This window comes from Botryllus schlosseri, chromosome 2 (assembly GCF_051294905.1).
Source record: "Botryllus schlosseri isolate E-star chromosome 2, Bs_hap1, whole genome shotgun sequence".
Lineage (NCBI taxonomy): Eukaryota > Metazoa > Chordata > Ascidiacea > Stolidobranchia > Styelidae > Botryllus > Botryllus schlosseri.
Genome location: NC_137237.1, coordinates 24,932,334 through 24,958,048, shown reverse-complemented (window position 1 = coordinate 24,958,048; position 25,715 = coordinate 24,932,334). Strand labels below are relative to the sequence as shown.

At 41.4% G+C, this 25,715-nt stretch overlaps 4 protein-coding genes across 6 annotated transcripts; 2 read left to right on the top strand and 2 right to left on the bottom strand.

Annotated features, from left to right (window-relative positions):
• The first annotated feature begins 523 nt into the window (after positions 1–523).
• Positions 524–1,823, top strand: LOC145434270 (uncharacterized). The gene has a single exon (XM_080311629.1). It carries the CDS (start codon positions 672–674, stop codon positions 1,479–1,481), a length of 810 nt encoding a protein of 269 aa, XP_080167755.1. The 5' UTR covers positions 524–671; the 3' UTR covers positions 1,482–1,823.
• A 105-nt stretch (positions 1,824–1,928) lies between these two features.
• LOC145434267 (uncharacterized) lies at positions 1,929–4,903 on the bottom strand. Its single transcript, XM_080311624.1, has one exon. The coding sequence runs from the start codon at positions 4,750–4,752 to the stop codon at positions 2,671–2,673; it is 2,082 nt and encodes a 693-aa protein (XP_080167750.1). The 5' UTR covers positions 4,753–4,903; the 3' UTR covers positions 1,929–2,670.
• Positions 4,904–5,509: 606 nt separating this feature from the next.
• On the top strand, positions 5,510–17,350 carry LOC145434269 (apoptosis-inducing factor 3-like). Of its 2 annotated transcripts, XM_080311628.1 has the most exons (11): positions 5,510–5,775; positions 5,877–6,054; positions 6,617–6,713; positions 7,524–7,768; positions 11,107–11,308; positions 12,324–12,436; positions 14,466–14,658; positions 15,173–15,319; positions 15,383–15,472; positions 16,369–16,728; positions 17,152–17,350. In XM_080311628.1, exons 1-10 carry the CDS (start codon positions 5,657–5,659, stop codon positions 16,722–16,724), a joined length of 1,740 nt encoding a protein of 579 aa, XP_080167754.1. In that variant the 5' UTR covers positions 5,510–5,656; the 3' UTR covers positions 16,725–16,728; positions 17,152–17,350. The 2 variants fall into 2 exon arrangements, with proteins under 2 accessions (XP_080167754.1, XP_080167752.1); XM_080311626.1 differs by having other exon boundaries at positions 16,369–17,350.
• A 464-nt stretch (positions 17,351–17,814) lies between these two features.
• LOC145434271 (BLOC-1-related complex subunit 8-like) lies at positions 17,815–20,478 on the bottom strand. Of its 2 annotated transcripts, none has more exons than XM_080311631.1 (3): positions 20,322–20,478; positions 19,596–19,805; positions 17,815–18,081 (listed from the first exon to the last, which is right to left on the bottom strand). In XM_080311631.1, exons 2-3 carry the CDS (start codon positions 19,788–19,790, stop codon positions 17,929–17,931), a joined length of 348 nt encoding a protein of 115 aa, XP_080167757.1. In that variant the 5' UTR covers positions 19,791–19,805; positions 20,322–20,478; the 3' UTR covers positions 17,815–17,928. The 2 variants fall into 2 exon arrangements, with proteins under 2 accessions (XP_080167757.1, XP_080167756.1); XM_080311630.1 differs by having other exon boundaries at positions 20,263–20,466.
• Between the last annotated feature and the right edge of the window lie 5,237 nt (positions 20,479–25,715).

Here is a 25,715-nt window from a genome sequence, read left to right as displayed (position 1 = left end):
CGTAAACGTAATTCTAATAGCATAATAGTTTGCTTACTAGGCTTGTGGAAGGATATTTAAACGAACCGAAACGAGCTTCAGACGGGGGATTTGTAACATACCGCACTCCTGTCATTGATAATGTTCTAATAGAAGCTTGACACACGTGCAATCGTCAATGATGCAGAACGACCCAAGCAATCATTTACATATAAAAATTGATATTTTTCGTGGAAATCTCAATAGTGAAAATATAATACACTCACTGATACCATCAATTTCATTTGCTTTTTATTATGCAGCCTCGATATATCAATATATATTTCATCATCTGTAATACAGTTTATTGAGCAGTGGCGAGGAACCGACCGGATAGAGAAAACATTTCTCACCATCATCATCTCGTGGAGGGAGTATGGAGCAGCAGAGAAATATGACAGGTGCGCTTGACCTAAAGTTTTCTGTTGAAGTGAAATTTCCTTGCCCGAACCATGCGAATATTGCGAAAAGAACACTGAGCGTGGACGCGGAACCAAGAAAAAACATCGTAACGAAGAAGCTGGAAGTCTCCGGAAACCTTCTCCGAGTTAACTGGACTGCGAAAGAAGCTCGTATTTTACGAACCTCAGTTACTGCGTTTTTCGAAAATATAATTTTGATAGTTCAAACGATCGAGCAATTTGGTGAATAGCATGATCATTAATAAGTCATCAATAATTTTCAATCACATTCTAAGAAAGTCCCGATATTTATCAGGATTGAGTCTTGAGTCCTGTCTCTTATGCAATGAATTGCGTGTGAAACCCCAACGCACCCCCTCGGGCCCTAAAACCACACTACCCCAAAGCAGAAAACCTCGTCAATATCATATTAGCGCTTCTAAACAACATAGCGATGATGTTACATCAACTTGGCCTGCTTTGCGGGCACAATCCAAAGGTCGTGTAACATCTGAATTAGCTGTTCTTCAATTGGATGAAGTTGTTGATCTAATAAGGGAAGAAGGCGGTGTCGATGTGGTTGCCATCCAAGTACCTGAGGAAATGTGTTACGTTGACTATTTTATCATTGCGACTGCCAATTCGCCCAGACATCTTTTCAGTATAAGTGAAATCCTCAACAAATTGTACAAGAAGAAAAGGAAACACTTTCATCCATTTGTGAACATTGAAGGTAAAAAGCATTCCGATGACTGGCATTCCATAGACTTCGGCAATATGGTCATTCATATTATGCTAGAGAAAACAAGGTTGATATACAATCTAGAAAAACTATGGTTGCTTGGTCCAGAATATGACGATGAACTGCATCAAGTACCAACAAGTGAAGAAGTCCTTGAACAGATGACCATGCAAGGACTAAATCTCATGTCCATGAATGAAGATACTGTGAAAGCGCTGGGAAATATACCCATCGACAGCCCTTGGCTCGAAGATGCTGATGATTCATTCCAGGAAGCAAAGGACGACAAGCTTGAAGACGATGATGCCTTTCTTGTCTAATGCGCGACCCGTGGTTGGAGTCAGATTAGATCATCCGGATATGGAATGCGACAATGTGGAATTGTAAAAATTTTCACTTTCGTAAACTCTTCGTTATAAAAAAAGAATGCTGATAATGCCCAGCCGTTCAAGGCATATGACAGCTGACCAGTTCAAAACATGCTGGCAAGAACAACAGATGGGGTCATTGATATGTGAAGAAGTATTTGCTACTTATTTGATCACAAATACTTTGCCGCAGTACACTGCCATCTATAGAGGTGTTCTGACCTGATCCTCACCAGTATATTACATTTGATGTCTGCCTTGCTGCTTCGATGTAATAAATCCTGTGAAAGATGCCTTGCTGCTTCGATGTAATCAGATCTATACTATTGGCTCTAAATCATCAAATTATGTAGGTTGCATCAGGTACCTACATCCTATCTCCAATAGGTGTAAATCCAATTCAAATGTGGCATATATTCGCAATGGATTATATTAGTATAAGCATTTAAAAGTGATGTATCAGCAACAAAAGAATGCATTGTTATATAGGTAAGCATGACGGCAAAGATATATCGCAACACAATTGAAATCTTCAAATAATGACTGCTCATTCATGAAATTGCACTGGATTACTACTTTTGCTGTGGTGTGTAGGCTCTTTGATTTCCTTGCTCTATAATTATTCTTCACTGATATCCATGTCCAAATCCTGGATATAAAATATGTAGAACAAACAATTCCAGTTAAAAGCAGACAGGGTGTAGAGATGGCTATTGCATGGCAGAAAATTGTACATCAAGATTTCTGAAACACCAACATTCAAAATCACACAAGACGTTGCAAAATCAATAAATAACATTAATTGCAAGTTAGCTAATTGGAGCATGTTGTTACTACATATCTCGTACGGGCTGTATTACCCACAAATGATTAGTTCAGGTCACCATTAGTATGCTATACAATATATAGCCTACTAATTAACAACGTCCTACAGGCCCAGGCTTGGAAATTCGAAGTATATCAAGTGCAATGAATATTTTTGTGTTGACAGTTGCACTGCAATATGAACCAGCACATTACAGGAACTGTCTTACGATAATGCTACGGTTTTTTACCCCATCTATAATGACAACTTTTCTCAATACTAAACTGTGTTAATAGGTATCGAAGTGCAGCTGCATGCTTGACGTAGATATATGGATCATTGATTGTCTTTGACTTTCTTTTCCTTCTTTTTGTCCTTCTTGCTGAACATTTTCTTTACTTTGTTCTTTTTCTTCTTTTTACCTGGATTCTCCTTCATCCATTTCATTTGTTCGTACATTGAATCCTCCTCCGCTTCTTTCAGTCGTTCCTCTTCTATGGAGTTTATGATTACATTTCTTCTCTCCACAACCTCCACGAGCTTCAGCAGTAATTCCTCCTCTTTCTTTTTATCCTCTTCGGTTTTCGCAGAGTCTGGTTTGTTCAGAAGTTTTCTCAGCTCAAATTCGATGTCGGCGTGTTCTTGCTCTAATCTTTGCTGTTGAAGTTGAAACACGAGATCGGACTCGTCTCTTAGCAGAATATTCTTTTTATTGACAAGATCAAACCACTCGTTAAGAAGCTCATCCTCCTCGTTTGTCCATTCCACATCTTTATTCATGGCAAATCTTAGCATTTCTTCCAGCTTCACACCCTTGGTCTCGTAGTCAGTCAATTTGATATCAATCAGTTTCAATTCTGTTGTTATTTCGTCTTCGGTCATTGCGATATGTACTTTTCGTTTTACCAATGGATGTCCGTAACCCGGTGCCGCTCGTGTTTTCGGAGTCGACAATCTTCGCAACTTAAATCGATCCATTTTCGTTGATGGCTTGCGTGGCGACATTGGTTTTTGTTCCACTGTTTTCTTCTGTGGGAATTTCTCGTTTCTTTCATTGGCCCTGTTCATTTCAACCATTTTCTGAGTGGAATCAAGCTTCCATGTTGGCGGAGGTGGTGCAGGTGCCTTCTTACGACTCTTTGGGGGTGCTTTGACTGCAGGTGTATTTACAGGTCGCGGAGGGGCTTTCTTAGGAATTTTCTTGCTTTCGACAACAGGCTCTTCGCTGATGTCTTTGGCAAATGGGTTGAAGCGTTCCGGTTGTTTCGGCTTCAGCTGAGAAGTTTCAATTTTTTCCTCTTTGTCACAGTCTCCAAATGGATTTCCAAAACCTTCATCCGCCACTTCATCGATGTCATCATCACCAAAAGGATTGCCTTCGTTTTCCGACTCTGACTGCTGTTGCCCTGTCTTCTGACTTCCACTCTTCGATTCTGTCGTAGAGGCAAAAGGATTTGTGTCATCTTCAGATGATGTTGATAATAAAGTTTCTTGACTATCAGAATCTGAACCGAACGGGTTGAGATCATCATTGTGATCGTCATCAGAAACGGGCTTTGAAGCACCATTAGAACTTGACTGCATAACAGTATCTGTAGCAGCATTGGTATTCGGCGGCAGTGTTCTGACTCGCGGTTTGGGAAGAGGTTTAAAAGTATTGTCATTTGTACCATTGGAGGATGCTTGATCGTCTTTATCAGAGTCCTCATGCCTTGTGTCAACTCTATCAATCCCAGCATCGCCACTGCTTGTAGTTACGGACATTTCATTTTGATCACCAGGTGTGGACGTTGGTGCAGCTTCATTTCCCCCCTTCACCTTAGGTAGAGTTACACTTTGAGAGTCGTTTGTTCTATCCTTTGTCTGTTTAATGAAATAATTTTTGCCCCTGATATTATCTAGAGAGCTAGTGCGATGACAAGTCCTATGGTAGAGCTTTCCATCTTCGAAATATCTCTGGACGAGGTGTACTTTTTTGCCACAAATCGTGCAAAGACTTACATCGTTTGCCTTCTTTGGGGAATCGAGAGTTTTTGGGTTATTCACTGGGTTGACAACAGTTTGGTTGGCATCATGTTCCCCAGGCTTGCTATCTTTGAAGCAGTTATAATACTGAGACAAATAAGTCATAACACTTAATTTGTCTGGCGTTTTCATATTTACCATGTCTTCTGCATCAAGGAATGCGGCAATGCCAAGGTCCTCTGCAATTCCAAATGCCAACTGATTATTGTATAGCACATTTTCTTTGGAGAGCGAGTCGAAGTCTATCAGTTCGGGGTGAAATTTATGCAGCAAAGCACAGAAGGCTAATCCATCTTTCCATGAAGAGGACATGTTCGTAACATTTACATCTCTATAACCTTCGGTGTTCTTTTTGCACCATGCCAGTAGCCCTTTCATACCTTTGGCTGCCATTTTGGAATAGTCAAATGGTCAATACATGGATAAAAACCCTACATCTGGTATACCGTAGTTAAAAAGAAGGTCAATAGCATTGAATCCCAGCACACGCGTATCTTATTTATTTCAACAAAGTTTCTGTGGAAACTAGGTTTCAAGAGCAATCTTAGCTTCATGTATCGCTAACAAATTATATGCTATACATCTGAAAATAGGCGTATTTTCGTCAAAAGCAGTACCGTAAGGATATAAAGGTACAATACAATCAAAATCATTAAATGATATGAATTACAAGGCCATTGCAGCAAATGTCTATGATGTATGTTGGGCTTGTTGGCCTTCCTAATACTGCACCTTGGGCTATGGTACTTACTAAATCATTCACATAGAGACATTGTAACTTAGATACAACAGTTGAACGTATAAACATTTATTTAGATACCGGTACTGTTTGGTGATCATGGTTTGAACACACAAGTCTACAGCCTACAAACGTTAACGCCAATTACAAAACGCGAAAAAAAAGCATCAAAATCACGAATTCAAAAATTACGTCATTACAAAAACGCCCTCACCAGTATGCACCGAAATCGTGGTCCTATCATCATGATAATGCACAAGTTTAGTTTGCTCTCAAAATCACTTTGAAATCGAGCTGAAGGACGCCGCGTCTACCACAGGCGTTGTCACTCGCAAATCGCAATAAAGCGCTGTTATGCCCAGCGCGAACGCACTAGTGATAAGCGTTTTTGGATGGAGTCGATGGAGTTACGCAATTCTTGTTTACGCGGTACTGGCAGTCAGGTTACAGTTTATGCAGACAGCTTACAAAGCTACAGCATCATCCATTCGGAATGTACTCATTACGCATGCAATCGTATTACCAAATACGCTGTCTGATTTTTCTTAGCATAAAACGATGGAGCCTGCTACTGATTATGTTGAAGCAATTGTCGGAAACATCAGCGAACTTCAAGGCCATTTACCGTTGGTGAAAGAAGTCGATGTGGCCGATCACGGAAAGTGTTTACTGATCCGGTATGTCTGTTCTCAAGTTGAACGTTGTAATTTACTTCATCCAATATACAAATCCTATGAAATATATCATTCTACAATGATTACAACGTACTCGTCTCTAGCCACGAAGATGGCGAAATCACTGCTCTCGGACATAAATGTTCTCATTACGGCGCGCCTTTGGCGCGAGGAGCTATCAGCAACGGTGTAATTCGCTGTCCATGGCACGGTGCTTGTTTTAATGCAAGGACCGGAGACATCGAAGATTACCCAGGGGTGGACTCAATTCCAACGTACCAGGTGTGAAAGTTATCGGAGAATTAACCGATGATTATATAGCAGATTATATAGCAAACATCGTATAATTTTAAATCGCGACGCCACCAATATTTGTTGGATTTCTTGCAACAAAGGAAATATTATCGCGAAAACTATAGCCATTAAGCGAGAACCGTACCAAACTCATTGCTACAATATGACTTTTGATCATGAAAATCGCCTTTGCATTACGCAAATTGGTTTGAATTCATGATAAGATTCGTCCTAAGGAAAACATCGTCGGAGACATGTGGGATGCTTTAGTGGTTGGGTGTGCTTGTGCATGTGCATTGTGCAACGAGCGAGTGCGGGATTATGAGACACAGATATGATACATCATACATGTTTCATAGAGCTTAGTTGCTTACAACTGTTGTCTGCGTGTTATTCGTGTCATACCTGCGCGTAAAAACGTAGCAAACGAATGTTAAAAAATGCATTCTTTCTGATGTGTGGGGATTTGGTCGCGATCTGCTCTATCGCCCCGAAGCGCGACTGGAATTGAGATTAGGTTTGAACAAGAAATATTCGCTGTTATTTTCAGGTATCTGTTGACTCCGGAAGTGGCGACATATCAGTTCAAGCAAACATTGTCGAACTGAAAAGTGCGAAAAGGAAATTACATCTTAACAGCAATGTTGGTATGTAGACGTAATTGTTGAAGTTGGTTGGATTTGCATGGTACAACGAGCTAATGAACAACGAAGTATACTCGATATTCAAGAAGCGCTACTCGCGCCGACTCCATTGACTTTCAGTCAAATAATACTTCAAGGGTGACAGTAGGCCTATACTTATTGGAAATGACCAAAGTGTTTACGTAAATTTTCCCTCAAGTACAAGTGTACAAGTAGAATGAACGATTTCCAAGACATGCCTAAACTCCTTCTAGTGAAAGTAGAAAATAATAATGGGCTGTAAAGTACTTCTAAAAGTAGATTGGTCGAGGAGGCGCATACCTTTAATTAGCAGTTTGTTAGATATTCTAAGACTATACAAGGTGCATCTCGCAACTAACGCAGGATCAGTATCAGTTTTATTAATATTTTCATCATTTCAAAACAGAACAGAACTGCGATACCATGAAAAGATAGGAAGGTGTCGAAACGACTTGGAGTGGTCTTTGAGATCAGACACCCACCTTGGCTTATAGGCGAAGTAGACAAGAGGTACAGTACAGTACACTGAATGAAAAAGGCAAGCGACAAAATGAGGTGGCATGGTCCAGTAATCCTGAAGGCTGACTAAAAATGATTAACGATTCATCTTGCAATTTCGTGAGTAGCCACCTCCAATTAGGCTAACTGCTGAAAAATTATGCGACCACGGGACCAAATCTACATTCTGCAACTATTTCGAATCATTTTAATTACCACTTGAAGTATACTTTGCTACTTAATTGCTACTTTGACCTCTGATCCGCTCATGGATTACCCATCCATATCTTTCAGATCAATGTGTTGATGACGGCCAGACTGTTTTGATTGTTGGCGGCGGGCCGGCGTCTCTCGTCTGCGCGGAAACACTGCGCAAGAGCGGGTTCAGCGGCAATATTACAATCATTTGTGCCGAGTCCCGACTGCCTTACGACCGCGCTAAATTGAGTAAATTGCCGGACTCAAACCCGGATACGATCCTGCTCCGACCGAATATGCAGTATTATGATGATATACGCGTGAAAATTCTACTTGGAACGGTAGGTGTAGTACGCAATAGGCATATTGAATATAGTCGTACTGCTCGAAGTATAGATCATCCAGAGACGCAAAATGCTACAAAATGATTTTGCGGTCCTGCGTTGCGAGGGGTTATCATGCAATTGGTAAACGCAGACACGGAATACTTAGAGTTGATCGCAAACTGGAATTCTACCTACAGGTGTCTCATGAGTTTATGCATTGTATCCGATTTCTAGCATTAGGGTAGTTTGGAGCAAATTCGGACATCGCCGCATTTGCGAATACGTCAATTCATGTTCTCATAGTGCAGTGCTCGCCAACTCAAAACGGGTCGACGGCCACTTTTCAAATTTCGTAGAGGCCACTGGCCGCAAGAATGCAATATCGAGACAAAATAGGCCATACTTTGAGCAACCACGTTTTAAAATATTTTAAGTCAGTACGACGCTGTGCTCTCTAACATGGGCGACGGGCAAAGTTCCAACAAAAACAGCTCTCGTAAATCTTGATTTCGTAGGGAAGTAATAAGCCCATTTCTAAGCGTCTCGGCCTTAGCGGTGTCTGGGCCATTGCCCGTATCAGCTGATTCTCCCTCGTTGGAATGCTGCTGCCAATTGCCATCGTCGAAGCCGTTTCAGCTTTAGTGAGGAATAGTGATGTTGAGCACAGATGAATAGCTTATTTTGAAACCGCATTTCATTAATTTTTCTCTCGTAGTAGACTTTACGAGTATAACGACCAGCACGGCGGGCAGTTGGTTGAAAAAATGGCACTCTCTTCTCAACCTCAACTTTTTGCGATCAAGTCACCGTGGCGTATATCTGTGACAATACTTGATTGCTGATAAAAAATGCATCATATATCGCAGCAAACATCGCTGATTTATTCACTAAAAGATTTTCCATGAACGTTCCCTGCTGATTGGCACGAACGCATTGTAGTTTTCTTTCAATTCAGTATAGTTAGTAATATATTTTCATCATTCCAAAGTACCACGAAATAGCGGTAAAATGAAAAGATGGGAATATGTCGAAACGACCTTGTAGACCAGTGGTTCCCAACCTTTTTAGGTGTGAGGGCAAAATTTAGAATTTCAAAGTACGGTGGGAGCCGCACGAATACACTCATTAAGTATAGCAAAAATTATAAAGTAAGGTTACCATACGTCCTCCTTTAAGAGGGTTTGTCGTCTTTTTTGACTTTTTTTAAAGTGTCCTCGGAGGACGCCCAAATGTCCTTTTTTGAGATTTTGTTCTCTTTTACGAGACTGCTGGTTAAATATAGGGCAAAATCGACTGAGATAGAGTAAATCACCACTGAAGTAACGCTCCGGCGAGTATTTCGATAGCTGAGCCAGAAAGTTGACCTTTTTTGTAGTCAACCGACCTCGAAGTGGGGAAAATTTACCATTTTTTTAGGATTTTTCACCAGTTTTTCAAGTCTGAAATTTTGAAAAAGTGTCCTCTTTTCAGATTTCCTAAATATGGTAACCCTATTATAAAGCATCAAAGCGCTTACCAACTTGACCAAATGACTGATTAACCTATTGCAGCTTTATAGAATTTGTGACTGCTTTAGATCAATAAAAAGTTCACAAAATTGAGTAAAATCGAGGAGAACTGGACAACTGCTGCGGGGTTTTGCCTTAACCATAGATTTGTAACATACAGATTGATGCGCAGCACATGATACACGGTTTGAACGCTGAGAGGCCTACTGCTGAGCCCGGTAAAAGCAGCATAATTGGTTGTCCTATAACTGGCGATCCGAGCGTCCATATTTAATATGTCTAATATGTCCGGTCTTTATCCAGTGGTTCCCAACCTATGGTACGCGTACCACTAGTGGTAGCCTGCGAGAAGGTCTTCCTGGTGGTACGCGAGTAGATTATGTTTTTTTCTCGACCGAAGGTTGTTATTAAATCAGGTGGGCTTGATTTTTAGTTTTTTGAAGTCGTCGTGGGTAGCGGTAATCCCACCAATGACGGCGTACGGGGAGGAGATCTAGTCGTACAGCATTGGGATTCTTACCTAACCAAATTCTGTTTTAATATATTTGACTGCAAGAAAGTCCAAATGGATCCATCACAGAAATCCCAAACTGCGCTTTAAAATGGGCAGTTCATTTTCTGTTTCGCCGCCTTCGGCAGCTCAACACGGTGGAAACATTTTTGACCGTCTTCGGCGCGCGTAACTCATGTAGGTGGTACGCGAGCACTGCATAAAATCTCGAAATGGTATAGTTGGGTGGGAAAAGGTTGGGAACCACTGTCATAATCGAAAGCAAGAGTCGCACTGATCCAGAAAATACAAATTTAAATATGGCCAAGGCAATGAAACGAACCCAAAATAGTCATTAAAATATGAAAATTTGCATAGTTCCGAACAATCGCTCGACGCCACTGGCCATTGTTATGGTCATTGTGTTGCCGCGTTTCCATTGTTCAGAACCATCGACCTTCGGCGGCTATTTCGGAGTAGTTTTATTGCCCTGGCCAGATTTGAATTCGTATTTTCGGAATCAGAGCGGCACTAGCTTTCAATAAAGACCTTACATATCAATTTATTCGGACGCTTGGGTCGCGAGCTATAGGACTACCGATTATGCTGCTTTTAGCCGGCTCAGCAGTATACGCATCTCGGCGTATTCAACCGTGAGTCCCGTGTTGTACAATTGTACATCTATCCATAGATTAGTTATCAATACCTATATCTATAGCTACTGCTCGTTCAACTAGAAAGTTAGGGCACATTGCATTGAAACACCAGTGACATAACGTTAGCACTCTACTCACAACTTTCCTGCAATCCTAATTAAAAAATATATATTTTATTTTATATCATAAATCGATTTCTCCATATTTTTGTGGGGGCCGCAACAAGGATAGCTGGGGGCCGCGGTTGGGAATCACTGCTGTAGACTATAGTCTTACAATCAGAAAACCACCTGAGCGTAGAACATGAAAATAAGAACCGTGCTCGTTACTCATTGAATTACAAGCAACAGAAGATAACGCAGAAAAGGCAAGCGATGAACTGGTATGTTTTAACTGTCAATAGGCGAATAAATATGTCGGATCGGGGTCCGGTTATCTCGAGCGCAGACTCATTTGCTGCTAATCCTAGCTATAGGGCTGGTCACAGTGATTCGAGTTCGAATCTGCATGGAGTAGATACGTGTAATGATTCGAGTTGAGTATCATCAAGAGATGATTTTTCGGAACCCAATTACTGACGGACTCGATTTTGTCAAGCCCGACTCCCAGGTTCTGTCGGCCAAGGGGCTTGTTCAAATATCCATAGGCCACCTCGCTCAAAAACCGCGCCCCGCAATGAGGAATGTTGCAATTCACCAGGAGGCCACAGCCATCGACAACGAGGCGAAGAAAATCGCGGTGAAGGACGACGCCGGCACGACGCAGCTTTCCTACGACTTTGCGTTCATAGCGACTGGCGGTCGGCCGCGCACGCTGAAGCCGATGGACGGACACGATTGTGAAAACATTCACGTGCTGCGCACTGTGGACGATGCGAACAAAATGGCGGAATCATGTCGCGGTGCGTTGGAGAGGGTATAGCGTGGTTGGGCGCGGAGGTGGTCCAAGTAGTCATTACGTTACCAGCGATCTAGAGATTGGGCAATAACGAATTGCTGATACTTTGGAGGGTGTAGCCTGATTTAGTGTTCAAGTTTTGAGAGTACTAGGCTTGTATACTTACTTGGAAATCGCTTGCACTTGTACTTGAGTAGAAATTTCAGACGATTTTGACCACCACCGAACAATATCACTGTAGAAGTACCGCCGTACATTTTTGCGCAATTACAAGTACAAGTAGCTTACTTGAAGGGTAAGTAGAAAATGAAAGTCTGAAAATGCTTGCGTAAGTATACTTTCAAAAAGTATATGTCTTGGTCTAGGGCTCGCATACTTTTAGCGGTTACTCGGCAGCGGAATTGAAAAACGCATCATGACACTAAATTAATGTGATACGTTACCGTGACACAGCAGGCCCTATGTTACGTAGTTCGTATGATGACAATTTCACTCGTAAAAGTGATACAAACTCATCCCATAACTACGTGATAGTTTTGATAATCATAATTGTTAAAAGTGAGAAATTCTGCCGAAAAATCAATACCAGTGCAAGTATAGGCATAGCCTTGTTGAGTAGTCCGGGAAAGTAGAAGTACCATCTCTGATTGATGGACCCCCAATGAGCATGCACTCTTAGCGAAAAGAGTGTGTGTATCACCGTGTATCACCCTTGATATACGGGTGTGAATATACACCCATGGCGCACGACACCAAAACCTACCTCAAGCTTGCAACGCGGTATAAATCGAGTTCAAGATTTTAATCCAAATCACGCATGCACGTAGGAACGTATAGCAAGGTATTCATACATATAGGAACGTATAGGATTTATATGACGGTGATATAATTCTGAGTTAGGGTCTACACGTGTACCACCCTGTTCGGCACGACGGGCCCGAATACACACTCTTTTCGCTTATAGCGTGGGGGTATTCTAGTCGTATTAAACTTCGATCGATGGATCTCCTCTCGTTCAGGTCATAAAGTTGTGCTGATCGGATCTTCGTTTATAGCGATGGAAATCGCGGCGTTTCTAGCGAAGAAAAAGGAATGCGAGTCGGTCACCGTTGTATGCGGGACTCGCTCGAAGGTAATCAACTATGATGCACATCGCTAACCATGGCGTGTTGATGTTGTATGATCACATATTCACATTCGATAATCTAAGGTTCTGCATGTAGCAAAAAAATTAGGTGAAATGTCGCAGATAAAATTATCAAGATTGGGCGTATAGGAATGGTGCGAACACTGAAAGGTTCGGGTTCGTGTGAACGCGAACATTTTTGAAAGGTTCTTTGTGAACACGAACGTGAAGACGAAGCTGTGCCGTCATATTGCAAATTCTAACCCTGCATTTACGTTAGGTAATATGTGAATGTGCCCCATACTTAGTTACAACTCAGCAGACATGCCACTCCTGGGTTTTTCCACCCAGATTTTTCTTTTCGAGCGTCACCGTAGTTTCCGTTTTTTTTTTCCTTGAATCTGTTTTTTTTTCAACATCATGCTTGTCAGATTAATTTTATATTCGAAAATCAATTATATTAGATTAGTAAAATGCACTAGCTTCAGTTGTCGATTGACTGCTTGATTGCTGCATTGTCAATGGATTTCGTTGTATTGTAATGACATAGTCTTGAGAGACTATTTCACTACTAAATTGAGAGGCCTTGCCATGATGCGATGGAGCATTATTGAATACCAACTTCCAGGTCGCAGAAAGTCATGTTCACAGGGCAACTCATAGGAACCGTTTCATACAATTTAAAACGATTCAAGACTTGAATGCTATAGTATCACTCCAACAAATTTGCCGTGTATCAATAAATATAATAAGATCTTGGTTGCTTTCACACTTGCAATAATTTTATTTATCACACGTCAGCTTTCGGAGCTACGCGCAGCAATTATTTTCGTAGCAATGTTTCAAAAGGAAAACGACATATTTTTGTTGGATTCGCATTGTTAACCGAGGAAAATGTATAGTATGAACTTCTGTAGTTTCAATATTAAGGGCTAAAACTTAAGCTCTATGACTGTATGACTGAAAATAATGACTGTCAGTCTCCATTTTCTGAGCTATCTCATAGAAATTCGAGTGAAATGTAGGATCTGGGTTTATTTAGCGTCCAAATCTGGGTTTTTTCGAAATATCCCAGTGACATCCCTGCAACTCAGGCCACATTATACTACAATGCTGACGAACAGGCTGACTTTATAAGCATTACCAAATATATCAATTGGAACAATCAAATGCTATAATTACGCCATAAAATCAATATATTTCTTCGCTTTGCCCACAATTTCGACGTGGACTTGCAAGAGAATATAAGCCTACGCCATAACGGCATAGGCTAGACCGGACAATGTAGGCCTATTCCTAAGGCGGGTGACTATTGCTACTATGATATTGATCAGAGTGAAAAATCGGTTTCTACTACAGATATTACCTCATAAACAAGTAATACACCGTAGTAGCCAACACCCAATCGGACGGAATTCGTTTGATGATACATTAAACATATCAAATCAAGATATAGATTTTTGACATTAGACAACAATGCATTCTGTATATCAATTTAATTGATGTCAAAAACTGATTGGTTGAATAAGCGCAAATCGCTGACTATACAATCTACATGTAGTGCATTTCGTTCTTGGTGTGTGATTGCGAACCAAGTTCACTGCAGAGAGTCACTGAATATTCACAAACGGAAAGCTATATATTTCGAGAAAACTTTTCTAACAAAACATTAACTTTTTGCAATTGGCAAGGTGCATGCTTGTTTACTGCTGACGCCATGTGGAGAGTGGTCCGAAGTTGAATGTAAAGTACTTCATTCAAAGATGTTATAAGGACGTGAAATGCTGTAATATACGTGAAAAAGGTTCACAGCGCAGAACCTACCAAGGTTCGTTTGCGAACGCGAGTCTCCAAATTCCAGAGGTTCACGCACAGAACGCAAACGTGAACCTCACGTTCACACAATTCTTTAGTTGGGCGAATGCCGGGATACCATTTTATATAAAATGAACTTTGAACGAAGTTGGTTCACTGATTCGGTCCGCCCGCGATCGGCACTTTCGAAGACGATTAATACGCATTCTACTGATTCCAGGTTCCATTTCAATCTTCGTTAGGTCCCCAAATCGGGTCCTTAATCATGAAAATGCACGAAGAGAAAGGCGTAGCTTTCCACACCGGCGTTGGAGTAACCGAGCTCGTTTACGACGCCGCTAGCAACAAAGTTAATCAGATGCGATTGACGGACGGAACATTAATTGACGCGGACATCGTGGTTTTGGGTATCGGTAGGTTGCAAATCGTTTACGTGCCCGCGCCGTATCTGACGCAGTTTTGCGTGTGCGGCCAGCATCTGTATTGAAAATATTTAATATTCCTGCGGCCTACACAGGCCTACATAACGTTATGATGACGGCGCACGTCTCATGCGCGTAATTAAATCACACAGTCCTATTGGGAGTTTCAATTAGATTTCTCTCAATATTTCGAGTGGCATCAACTGTTGGCGAAATGCAACTCTTGTAAGTGACCAACGCGGCATTCTGTTCGTATTTTAGTGACAGACGCCGCAGCGGCACCTGATAGACAATGTTATGTTCACAGCTGATCGTGTTGAAAATTTCTAAATGCGTGGGACGAACGTACTATATCTATCTATCTATCTATATACCCGAAGCGGATCGTTGTTTAACCGATTTGGTTTTTAAAAGACCCTCTACGATTCGAAAGACCTAGTTGAATCAGTTGAATTTGTAGCGCCGACGCGAATTCGCCTTCCAAGGTCATTTCCCTCTCACACAGGCGTCATCCCAAATACCGAGATTCTGAGAGACAGCGGCGTGAAAATGGACGAACGCGGCTACGTCCTGGTAGACGGCGAAATGCGCACAAACGTGGAGGGCTTGTACGCGGGCGGCGACATCGCGTCGTTTCCGATGCAAATGACAGGTTTTCGTCACAAGTGTAGCGGATGTGCAGTATGCAGTTCCCAATGCCATGTTCCAATTACAGAGGGACGCGCGACAAACATTCAACATTGGCAAATGGCACACAAGCACGGACAGTTGGCGGCAAAAAGTATCGTTCGTACTGCGAAGAAGGGTATGTCCCGAATTTCCCACGGGTCGATTGGCATTCTGATACAGAGCAGACCAACTAATCCGTCCCAGAAGTGGCCAGCAGTGAATTACTAATATACTTTTTCCTACTATTCAATTGGGTTTTGCCTAGGTATAACTTAATCGAGTGGCTGTTTGTAGACAGCATGCTTCCACTCAATTTTTGGGGCAAAACTACTCGGTATATTCTTGCCTAACTTTTACCAGTGACATTGTCAAACAACTGCATGGGCGAAGAAGTCCCCTCCATCACGGTAACTGAATATATGTTTAATTATAATTATCCCACCTACTTGTTGTATAGTTAATCAATATGCATTCATGGCTAAGATGCACTTAGCAATTTTGGCAGAAACCTCCGATTAACCGTTTAAAATACGCGACCCCTCGACCACGTCTACTTTTAAAAACTACTTTTACATGTGGTAATTTTCATACCTTCATTTTTTACTTCAACTTGAAATGGTTTAGGTGTCTAGTAAATCGCTACTTATGCATGTACTTTTAGGCACCAGTCATTTCGATTGTGTGGGTTAGAATCCCACCGCTGCCATCATATAGCATTGTCACCGAACTTCTGTGCAAGACTGACTACTAGACAGGCGCCTTTACAAGTCGTAATCGAAGTTTATTCACTCAGCAGTCCGCATGTCATGCTCATGAGTACTATACCAAATAATAACGGGAAACCATCGTCGGGCTCAAGCATATCATAAATATAACACCACAATCACCTCCGCGAGTAGGCCTACCATTAAAAAAAACATGATATTATAGTCAGTAGGTTGCTAAGGACATAATAAAGCTTTTGCGATGTTCAATTACACCCAAATAGTTCAGTGTATCAATCTCTGCATCCGAGAATTATTTATGTTCCAGGCTCTGCGCCGCCGAGTGCTATCGACTCGGTGCCGTTTTTCTGGACTGTGCAATTCGGCATCAGCATTCGCTACGCGGGCTACTCTGCTAAGTACGATTCCGTCGTCATCAAAAGCGTCGACAAATCTGGCAATATCGTGCAAGAGAAGGAAGCGCTGGAGCAGAAGAAGTTCGCGGCGTTCTACGTCATAAACGATCACGTAGTCGCGATCGCCACGATGATGTCGGACCCGGTCGCCGCCAGATTTGCGCAGCACGTGAAATACCAAGGCCTGTTCGAGGCCCGTCAGATCGATCAGTTTCTCAGGGGAGAACGGGTTGAGGGGAAGAAAAAGGCGGGATGTACGCTCTCATAAGTTACTACACACTACCGCGTCCTGCGATTAAGAGATTTTTATCACGTCTCACCTATTATCAACGGCTACGGACCTATTCCTTTTTTGGTCAAGGCACAATGTGAAGCACAAGGCGCCATGCGATGTAACGAACAGTTTGTTTGTTTGTTTTGGGGTATTCATGGTATTTTGTCGACTTCTATGGTCATTTACACCAGGCCGATATTCTTCTTATTTTTCCGTAACTGCCGATGGCCCACCTCTAGGCTTTTTGTGAGACACCGCTGACGCGGATAAGGTGAACACTGAACAGTTTGATTTTCGTAAGGACGCCGGAAGGACAGCCCAGCGATGAGCCTCCAACTCGTCGGCACGGCCTACTGACGATGGCGGTGGATTTGCCAATTAATAATTTTGACGTTTTATATATTATTGTCCGGACGGAGGCAGCGATTGGTATCCTTTTGTGTTGGATGTTGGCGTAACAACCTCAGAATAGATTCATTTATTCATTCAAGAATTTTATGGATATAAACACAACACCGCATATTTGGTGATACGATTGTTCATAAAATTCTCATAGTTTCTGACGATTGTCAGCCTGAAATATTTTGGTTCATTCAAATATGAATATACTTCTCAACGCCGCTCGTCTTGCTATATGTTGCTTGGCAACTTTTAGCTTCCTCGTATCTTGCGTAGTTAGCGCACCAAATCTTTTGATCATGTAACATTACGCGATCATTTATTCTGAGCTAGTCACGAACATGTATCTTGCCGACTAGAAAGCTATCAAAAGCGCACGGCCAGCTACCGCAAGCGCACACAATATCACCAAGCTTGATCTTCCGCGTCACATATCAATAAATTAGTGAATCGCATAGCATCCTTCAGAAATCAGCCAGGACCCTGAGCTGATATACGGGATCGTCATTATGATAACGGAAATTTGACCTTGCTATTCAAGTTCGCCCACTATCACTAGAAGAATGGGTAGCAAGCCATCGCTCAGCGACTGTCGGTTAAATTTAGTTAGGATTACGTCGTCCGGTTCGGCTTTTACCATTCAATATTTAATACAATAAAAGCTAGGTTCTGCCTGGAAGCGATGCACATTTGCAATAACTATATTTTTACTTCAAAATCTGAACAGTAATATACGGCGGAAAAGGAGGAAGGTCAAGGTATTGCACACGCAGTACATCGAGATGTGAATTAGCCTATACTACAAAACATGCGGAGACGATTTTTTCATCTTTATCACAGCTGCATTTGATGTAGCTTCACGCAATAGTTTCTCCATATTCGTGAAGCAGTCAATACTGTCCCTTATACTCTGGATTGCCTCATCTGCATAGCTTGCATCATATACCAGGCCCTAAAAATGGATATCTAAATTAATTAATTGGGTCTGCAAATAGCTTGTGACAATCGCGACACATCATCAAAGCATCTAGGGAACAGATGCTTACTCAGTTACACTACACAGAAAATGACGGAATAAGTATGCTACATAGTCGTCTCAGGTAAATTTATTCGTCACTAGCAGCCTGCTACCTGCCATAATGTCAACATATATAGAAAGTCACTACTTGTACTTGAGCAGAACTACTAATTCCGACAACAGTTACTACTTTGACAATCTTTGCCAGTAAGCATATGAGATGATTGCAGGAGTTTAACAGTGAATTTGAAAACGGTGTGTGCTAGTAAAAAAGATCAGATGTTAATTTGATTGCATGTCTCAAACATTACTTCAGGATTGCTGCATTATTATAAACCCCATAAATAAAATATACATAGATTCACGTCAAGTACTTGTGTCAAATGAAGGTTAAGAAAATCCTCCAGTAACTTTATAAATTATTCTAGGACCAATATTTACAAACATATGTTTCGCAGTGCTGATTCAGGGGTGAAAAGCTTGAAAGCTCCAGGGAACAATTTGAATTTTTTCGTGGGCTGCGCCATAGTGTACTTGGAAAACATAGAATACTTGGAAAGCACAAGATCGAAAATAATCAAAACAGAAAATTATATTTCATTTCAACGTGACTGTAGAAATGGAGACTGTCAAGAAGATGACCTACGTACAAAGATGTTTGTTACAAATATGAATTTGATTACCATCCACACCAACTAGCATCAGAAGCATTAATAAAATTATATATTTAACCAATCTTCATTACTACTTTGGCAAAAATTATGGATGATGTTGGTTACATTGATTCTGAAACAGGATGGGGTGAGCACAGATTTTCTGAAGTTAATCAATTTGAACTAATGCAAGGACACACAACGCTTCCAAAATCAACAATGCAATCTTCAATAAATACGATTTCCACATTATCTTCCACATCTGATTATTGTAAAGACGAATTATTGGCAGTTGCTCAGTTTAGCAGCTTACAAGTTGTCAAATTGCACCTATAATGAGGACGTTTGGTTTCAAAGCGGATCTTCAAGGTGCAGTCTTTGAATGACAAAACGCACACATGATATATTAAGTTCTACAGAAAATTTTTTCCTATCCCACTAGTAGCTTTTATATTGGTTTGAACAACTCAACATGGGTGAGTTTCACTTCACCCCACATTCTGCTCCAAACTAGCTGCATCAATGAACAATGAACATAGAAACTTGTTAGACCGGGAAAAACAGTTATACTCTCGCAGTGCCCAGCAAAATCTAAAATCACACTAATGTAGTAATGTCAGAAATCTACGTCGTGGCACATTGTAATGTTTCATAACAGAAGCGTTTAAAAATCCATGATTGGGTTACTGCAGCAGCAATAACAACTAAACACTACAATATGATAAAATGATCAGATCCAGCAAAATAGTTTCTTACAATATCAACCAAGTCAAAACAAAAGCTTGGATAAAATACCTGTAGTTGGGAGTTTGATGCTTTTAATTCATTATCAGAGTTTACTACTTTCGGAAGTGACTTCTTAACGTGTTGCTGAACTCTGTACATGCCGAGTGAAGGATCATTTGCGATCATGTGAATTGTCTCATTGATGCCGTTACATGCTCTTTTGACTTTGATATGCAAATCTCTGTCGTCCGGATTACGCTGCATAGTAGCAGCAAATGCCTGAATAAAACAATACATGAATCAGGGAAGGGTCCGAAATAACATGATCATGCGCTTTCCTGCATTGTCCTATCTGTACTTGTTTGGCGTTCTCAGTATATGGAAATGAGAGTTACGTAGTTAGTTAACTACTCAGTAGGATACGAGTTCCTACAACACAACAAATTACATAAGATTTCCAATCAAAATCATCATGTGTTGCAATAAGAAGTCCACACACAAAATCCAATGTTTTATTTCAAATCAAAATGTCAAAGTTTGTTAGTTTCTGTACATGATAATTCATATATTTCTTAGAATTTATATTCAAATATTTAATGTTTCTTATGGTCGTCATGGTTCATGATGGGATTCGTTCACTGATGTGTGCCATTATGTTGGTGGTAGATATATTCTACCACCCTCTTTCACCGAGGAAATTAAAAACAGAAGCGTAGAGATGAATGGTAATGCATACCTGAAACTCGTCTATACCAGTCCACATACCCCGGAAACGAGTATGGTTGGAGTTCGTACCTTGCAAATGAGAAATAAATCTTTCAAATGCAGCACCGACGTTTCGCACTTCTACTCGGCTCGGCTACGGATGAAAAGGACGACTTGCAGCCACTCGGTCCAACTGCTTTGCCTGTTCTTTTTTGTTATTGTTGGTTGGCCAGCTCAGTGCAGCAAACCAATGGATTGCAGCTTGCACTAAACTGCGGACCCAGCGGACAGCAGGTGTCATCAGCGTGTGCTACCATAGCAATTTACAACGTTGTAAATTGCTATGGTGCTACTGTGCTAACTCCTTAAAGATAGTATGGACAACACTGGAGAAAATTCGTCACATTGTAGTTGTAGTTCACATTGTTATTGGTATGTGTTGATTTTGACCAGGGGCGGGCAATATACGGTCCGCGGGCCGGGATCCGGCCCGTGGACAGTTCCCCGTCTTACACAATGAGATATATATCATTGGTCTTACATGATAATGTGGCCCGCGGACAGTTTTCTGTCTTACATGATAATGTGGCCCGCGGACAGTTTCCCGTCTTACATGATAATGTCGCCCGCGGCCCCAGTCTGCCGAGATTCCTCACTACTTGCTTAAACGTCAAATTTTAGTGACTGTATGTTACTATATACGTTTTTGCGCAGCATGCGAGTAGAGCTTACGCGTAAGTTCGCCTAAGCGAGAAGCCTTGCATTATCGGCATTTACCATGTACTCTACCCTAATGAATTGATATCTTGTAAATTTGGGATACCGGGCTTATCGAACGCCTTGAAATCTTAATCAAGGATTGCACCCAGGACCGTAACTGCCGCACCCCAAACCCCCCAATGGGGGGGGCGGGCGAGTTCGAGGGGGGCCCAAAAGTTTTTGGTGAATTAGCAGAAATTATAAAGTATTTTTTGAAAATTGATGCAACTTTTTCAAAAATTTTTCGCGCTAGGCGCGATTTCCAGTTGCCAAATATTATGATTCTTGGGTAGGCCTATACTCATCCCACAAAGAAACATTCGCAAGATTTATAGAAATGGGCACATCGGCGTTGGCCATTACCGCGCCACAACGCACGAAGACATATCAAGTTTTAGGCAATGTGACACGCGACTCCAAGAAGTGTGCCAGAACGATCGGCAGCGAGAAACCTTGGCCGAAAAGGACTGCCCTTATGGTGACCGAAAACTTCGTTATATATACGAAATACATATAGGTTTAATTGTCCATAGGCGCCTAAATAACTGGCGCCGAATGTTCCTGTCTTGGTAATCTGAACCTCACAAGACAAACCATCCCGCAGGGAAAAATTAGTACGTTTGTGCGATTCTATATTTTGTGATATAGCAGACAGGAGGTCACGAAATAACATCATGTAACGAAGTCATACCAATGGGTCAGCCCGCCAGAAGATGTTTAAATATTATTTACGGGCTCTACAGTTTCAAAGACACCTCACTCAGCTCTACCGGTAAGTCTGATTACGTGAGTAGAGAAGACAAGAAATTGATAGCACTATATCTATGCAATTCCTGATCTTATTGACCGATTTTATCATGAATTATCAAAAAAATTTGCGCTTTGCGCTGGCTAACTGAACAGTACAACTGTAACTTCGTCGCAAAAGCGAACAAACGTGATGGGAGTCGGTTTATCACCCTATGGGAGCCTAAGACTCAAGTTTTTTTGGGGTCCTGACGAAGTGTTGTTTCGTTCCTGCCAACGGGTATACACCCGGAGATGTTCAATTATTATTGAGGGGTCCTACCTTTTCTAACACACCTTACTCAGCTCTACCTGTAAATTAAATTACGTGAGCAGAGAGAGGATAAAAATTGATAGCAATATAGGGGAGATGTGGTACCGATGGATCAAAAATTGGAAAATGATCGCTGGCCCCGAAATGTTCTGCCGAAAACAGCAGACCTTTTGCTGGCTCAGCACTTTGATACAAGCTCTACCTATCGCGCGCATAAACCTGAATATCCGCCTTTTTAAAAAATATTTATGGACGTTCAAAATTTGTTGCTCGAACGTGTCATCGGTCCCCACCCGGTGGGTCCAATGGCACACGACCCCGGGACCTATGACACATATACCCTAAAAAACTCAGATGTGGCTACTTTTCTTGCTCAGTATTATAATCTAAGCTGCAGCAAGCCAAAGAAGAATGTTCGGTCGCAACTGTCAAAAAATAGAATAAATATTAACTCAAATGTTGTCATAAAATCACGTTTCGATTTAGGCTCGGACTTATAAATTTGAGGGTACATACATATTGCCCGAAAATCATCCGCGTGACTTCCAAATACCTCGTTATAACGATAAAACATCATTTGCAATTATTACATAAAGATATTCTGTACGTAGGCATGTTTCATTTGTTTCATGATTAGTATGCTTGATTATTTTGCTTGATTTGGCTATTGTATCATCGGTCCCCACCCTACGAATTTTATACATGAATCGAAAAAAGTCCACTCAAGCAAAGTACTGAACAAAATATTAGGTGCCATTATATAGCCTGATAAAAGCCGAACACTTCAAAATAAAAATGATTGCCGCTCTGTTCGTGTTGAAGGTTACAAAGAAAAACGTATATGTCGATCTAAATTTAGTTTACGACCCCCCAAAACAAAAATCATCCGTGAGAGACCCCATAGCTCGCGCACGTCGAATTTTTTTGTACGCGAGGAAAGATTTTGCCAGCATGCAAGTGTAGACAAGTTCACGGAGTGTAATCATGGAATTATCATAGAGAATTTTCAAAGTATTTTCGGTCCCAGTGATCCATCGGTACCACATCTCCCCTATATGCAATACCGATTATATTGACCGATTCAGTCATGAATTATAGAAATTTCTCGCGCTTTGCGCGATTAGGCAAGCAAAGCTGACTCACTAAACGGACAACCAAGGTACATTATAAGTAGCGGTAAGCAGCGTATAGCCTGAGGGGGGTCTGGGGGGAAAGCCCCCCCCATAAGTTCGGTTTATCACCCTATGTGGGGGGGGGGGCAAGACCAACGTTTTTTTTTGTTAGGGAGGGGGGGGGACTGACGAAGCGCTGTTACGGCCCTGATTGCACCATAGTGTCCTATATGGTGTGGACATAAGCAAATCTTACGGCTCAGTGAAATTGGTCTACGTCGCACTTTCCATTTGGCTGAAGTCAATTTGACGGTAATGTTTGACCGGCTTGCCGAGCATTAAATTTGATAAAACTGGTATCAATCGAAAGCTACCACGGTAGTGATTGCGAAAATATAAATTTTTTTCGGCTCGTCGCCCTGGAACCCCAAAAATAGCCTTCAATGTTGAATTTTAAGTTTGGTATTATGATTGCACCGTATGTTAGTTGATCAGTGAGAAGCAGACATGGCGGCGCCTGTGCGGCAATAATGCTGTTCTCAAATCTACATTGTCTTCGTCAATATCGGCGAGAAATGGGTTAGAAGTGACATTGCTGTCGTTAAAATACATTCATTAAATTCGATAAATTCCGTGTACATGTGGATAAATTGGCGAATAATGTATCGATTCAGCAATCCGGTCCGCCAGTACTTAGGGTAATTTTCCTATATCCGGCCGCCGCCTGGAGAAGTTGCCCGCCCCTGATTTTGACGATGTTGCATAGCGAGATGGGTGACAATATTTCGTATGGTATATATCTTGTGATACTATGTCTAGTTTCAAGGTCTTCACTTAATGATTAGGGCAGTAATTTCGTTATCGATCGAAGTCGAGTGGACACGTTATTTTGATCGTTGTTGTATGCGGAGTTGTAAGGCTAGGTTCCGCCTTCAACACTTCGAATGCAGTGTTGTAATGACTCGAGTTACGATTTTCTGATGACTCGACTTGACTGGAGTCAATTTTTTCAAAATACTGAAATGACTCGACTCGAGTAATTTGTGCATTGACTCGACTTGGACTCGAGTAATTTGTGCATTGACTCGACTTGGACTCGAGTGCGCATGACTCGAACCAATTCATGTGACTCGAGAATCAAATGGCCAAGACCGACATTTCATTGTAATTTTGAAGAATAGTAAATTAACCACCCTATTGGGATTTCGCCTATTGGTACTGGTACTTGAGAATGCGACCATGCAGAAACTACTAAAAGTGAGGAAAATTAGTATATTATAAATGTGAACCATTCGATATCACCAAACAAAGTTATGAAAAGTAAGTTTAACAAGACTCTATCTAGGAACTGAGCGGGGATATATAGGGATATATATATATCATCATCATCATTGGTTTATTAGCAATTTTATCAGTTCAATACACCACAAAAAATGCGATACAATGAAAAGACAGGAAGATGTCGAAGCGACTAGGAGTAGTCTATGGAATCAGACACCCACCTTGGCCTAGGCGATGTAAAGAGGAGGCATGCACACTGAATGAAAGTAAAGAAGATAGTGTAGAAAAAGGAAGCGACAAGAAATAGGGCGGCATATGGGAAGCGAGATCGATAGGTCAGTCGTGGTCCGGTAATCTTCATCATCATTGGTTTATTAGCAATTTTATCAGTTCAATACACCACAAAAATGCCGATACAATGAAAAGACAGGAAGATGTCGAAGCGACAAGGAGTAGTCTATGGAATCTGACACCCACCTTGGCCTAGGCGATGTAAAGAGGAGGCATGCACACTGAATGAAAGTAAAGAAGATCGTATAGAAAAAGAATGCGACAAGAAATAGGGCGGCATGTCATGGGAAGCGAAATCGATAGGTCAGTCGTGGTCCGGTAATCTTGAGGATGGACTGTATTTATTTAGTAGTAATTGCTTATATTTCGACTTGAATGTGGACATGCTCGTCGACTGCCGGATCCCTCTGGAACTGAGCAGTCAACATAGTGACTTGGACTCGGGTCATAATACCTAAATACCATGACTCGGACTCGACCCTCTGCTCGATAACTTGGACTCGGGACTTGACTCGGTGGTGAATTGAAAATGACTCGAGTCAAAACTATAAAAGTGACATTGACTTGGTTACAACCCTGTCGAATGCCATTCCACTAGCCTGGAAGGAATTGTCGTTTTCTGCATTTTGTCTTGAATATAAATCTCGTTTACTTATACCGTATTGAAGTTAGTTGCTTTACATTGTAATTGCCGTTCACCCTATTTATCTCCTGTTTTGGTCGTATTTAGTCCTTTAGTATTTTGCCTATTACTCATTTGATGTTCCAAACCACTATTCGGCCTGCTTACATTTTCTTAAATTTATTTATGACGCGAGACTCGAATTGAATAATGCTTAATTAGTACTCCATTAATGCAGCTGACTGGATGATCCGCGGGAATCTCTAAGGATCGTATCGCTGCAGCACGTATTATATTTTCATTGCAATTTTGTTCAATAAAACTGTCTGTCTGTGCTACTGCAAAGACTTGGTCCCTGA

What these genes read in the sequence shown, in the direction of transcription:
- LOC145434270 (XM_080311629.1), top strand. Translation starts at nt 672, where the DNA reads ATGATCATTAATAAGTCATCAATAATTTTCAATCACATTCTAAGAAAG.
- LOC145434267 (XM_080311624.1), bottom strand. Translation starts at nt 4,752, where the DNA reads ATGGCAGCCAAAGGTATGAAAGGGCTACTGGCATGGTGCAAAAAGAAC.
- LOC145434269 (XM_080311628.1), top strand. Translation starts at nt 5,657, where the DNA reads ATGGAGCCTGCTACTGATTATGTTGAAGCAATTGTCGGAAACATCAGC. An exon ending in GTTTCCGATGCAAATGACAG is followed by an intron (nt 15,320 to 15,382) that starts GTTTTCGTCACA and finishes TTCCAATTACAG; the next exon opens with AGGGACGCGCGACAAACATT. An exon ending in CGTTCGTACTGCGAAGAAGG is followed by an intron (nt 15,473 to 16,368) that starts GTATGTCCCGAA and finishes TTTATGTTCCAG; the next exon opens with GCTCTGCGCCGCCGAGTGCT.
- LOC145434271 (XM_080311630.1), bottom strand. Translation starts at nt 20,289, where the DNA reads ATGTGGACTGGTATAGACGAGTTTCAG. An exon ending in CTGGTATAGACGAGTTTCAG is followed by an intron (nt 19,806 to 20,262) that starts GTATGCATTACC and finishes TGTTTTATTCAG; the next exon opens with GCATTTGCTGCTACTATGCA. An exon ending in CATCAAACTCCCAACTACAG is followed by an intron (nt 18,082 to 19,595) that starts GTATTTTATCCA and finishes ATCCATTTTTAG; the next exon opens with GGCCTGGTATATGATGCAAG.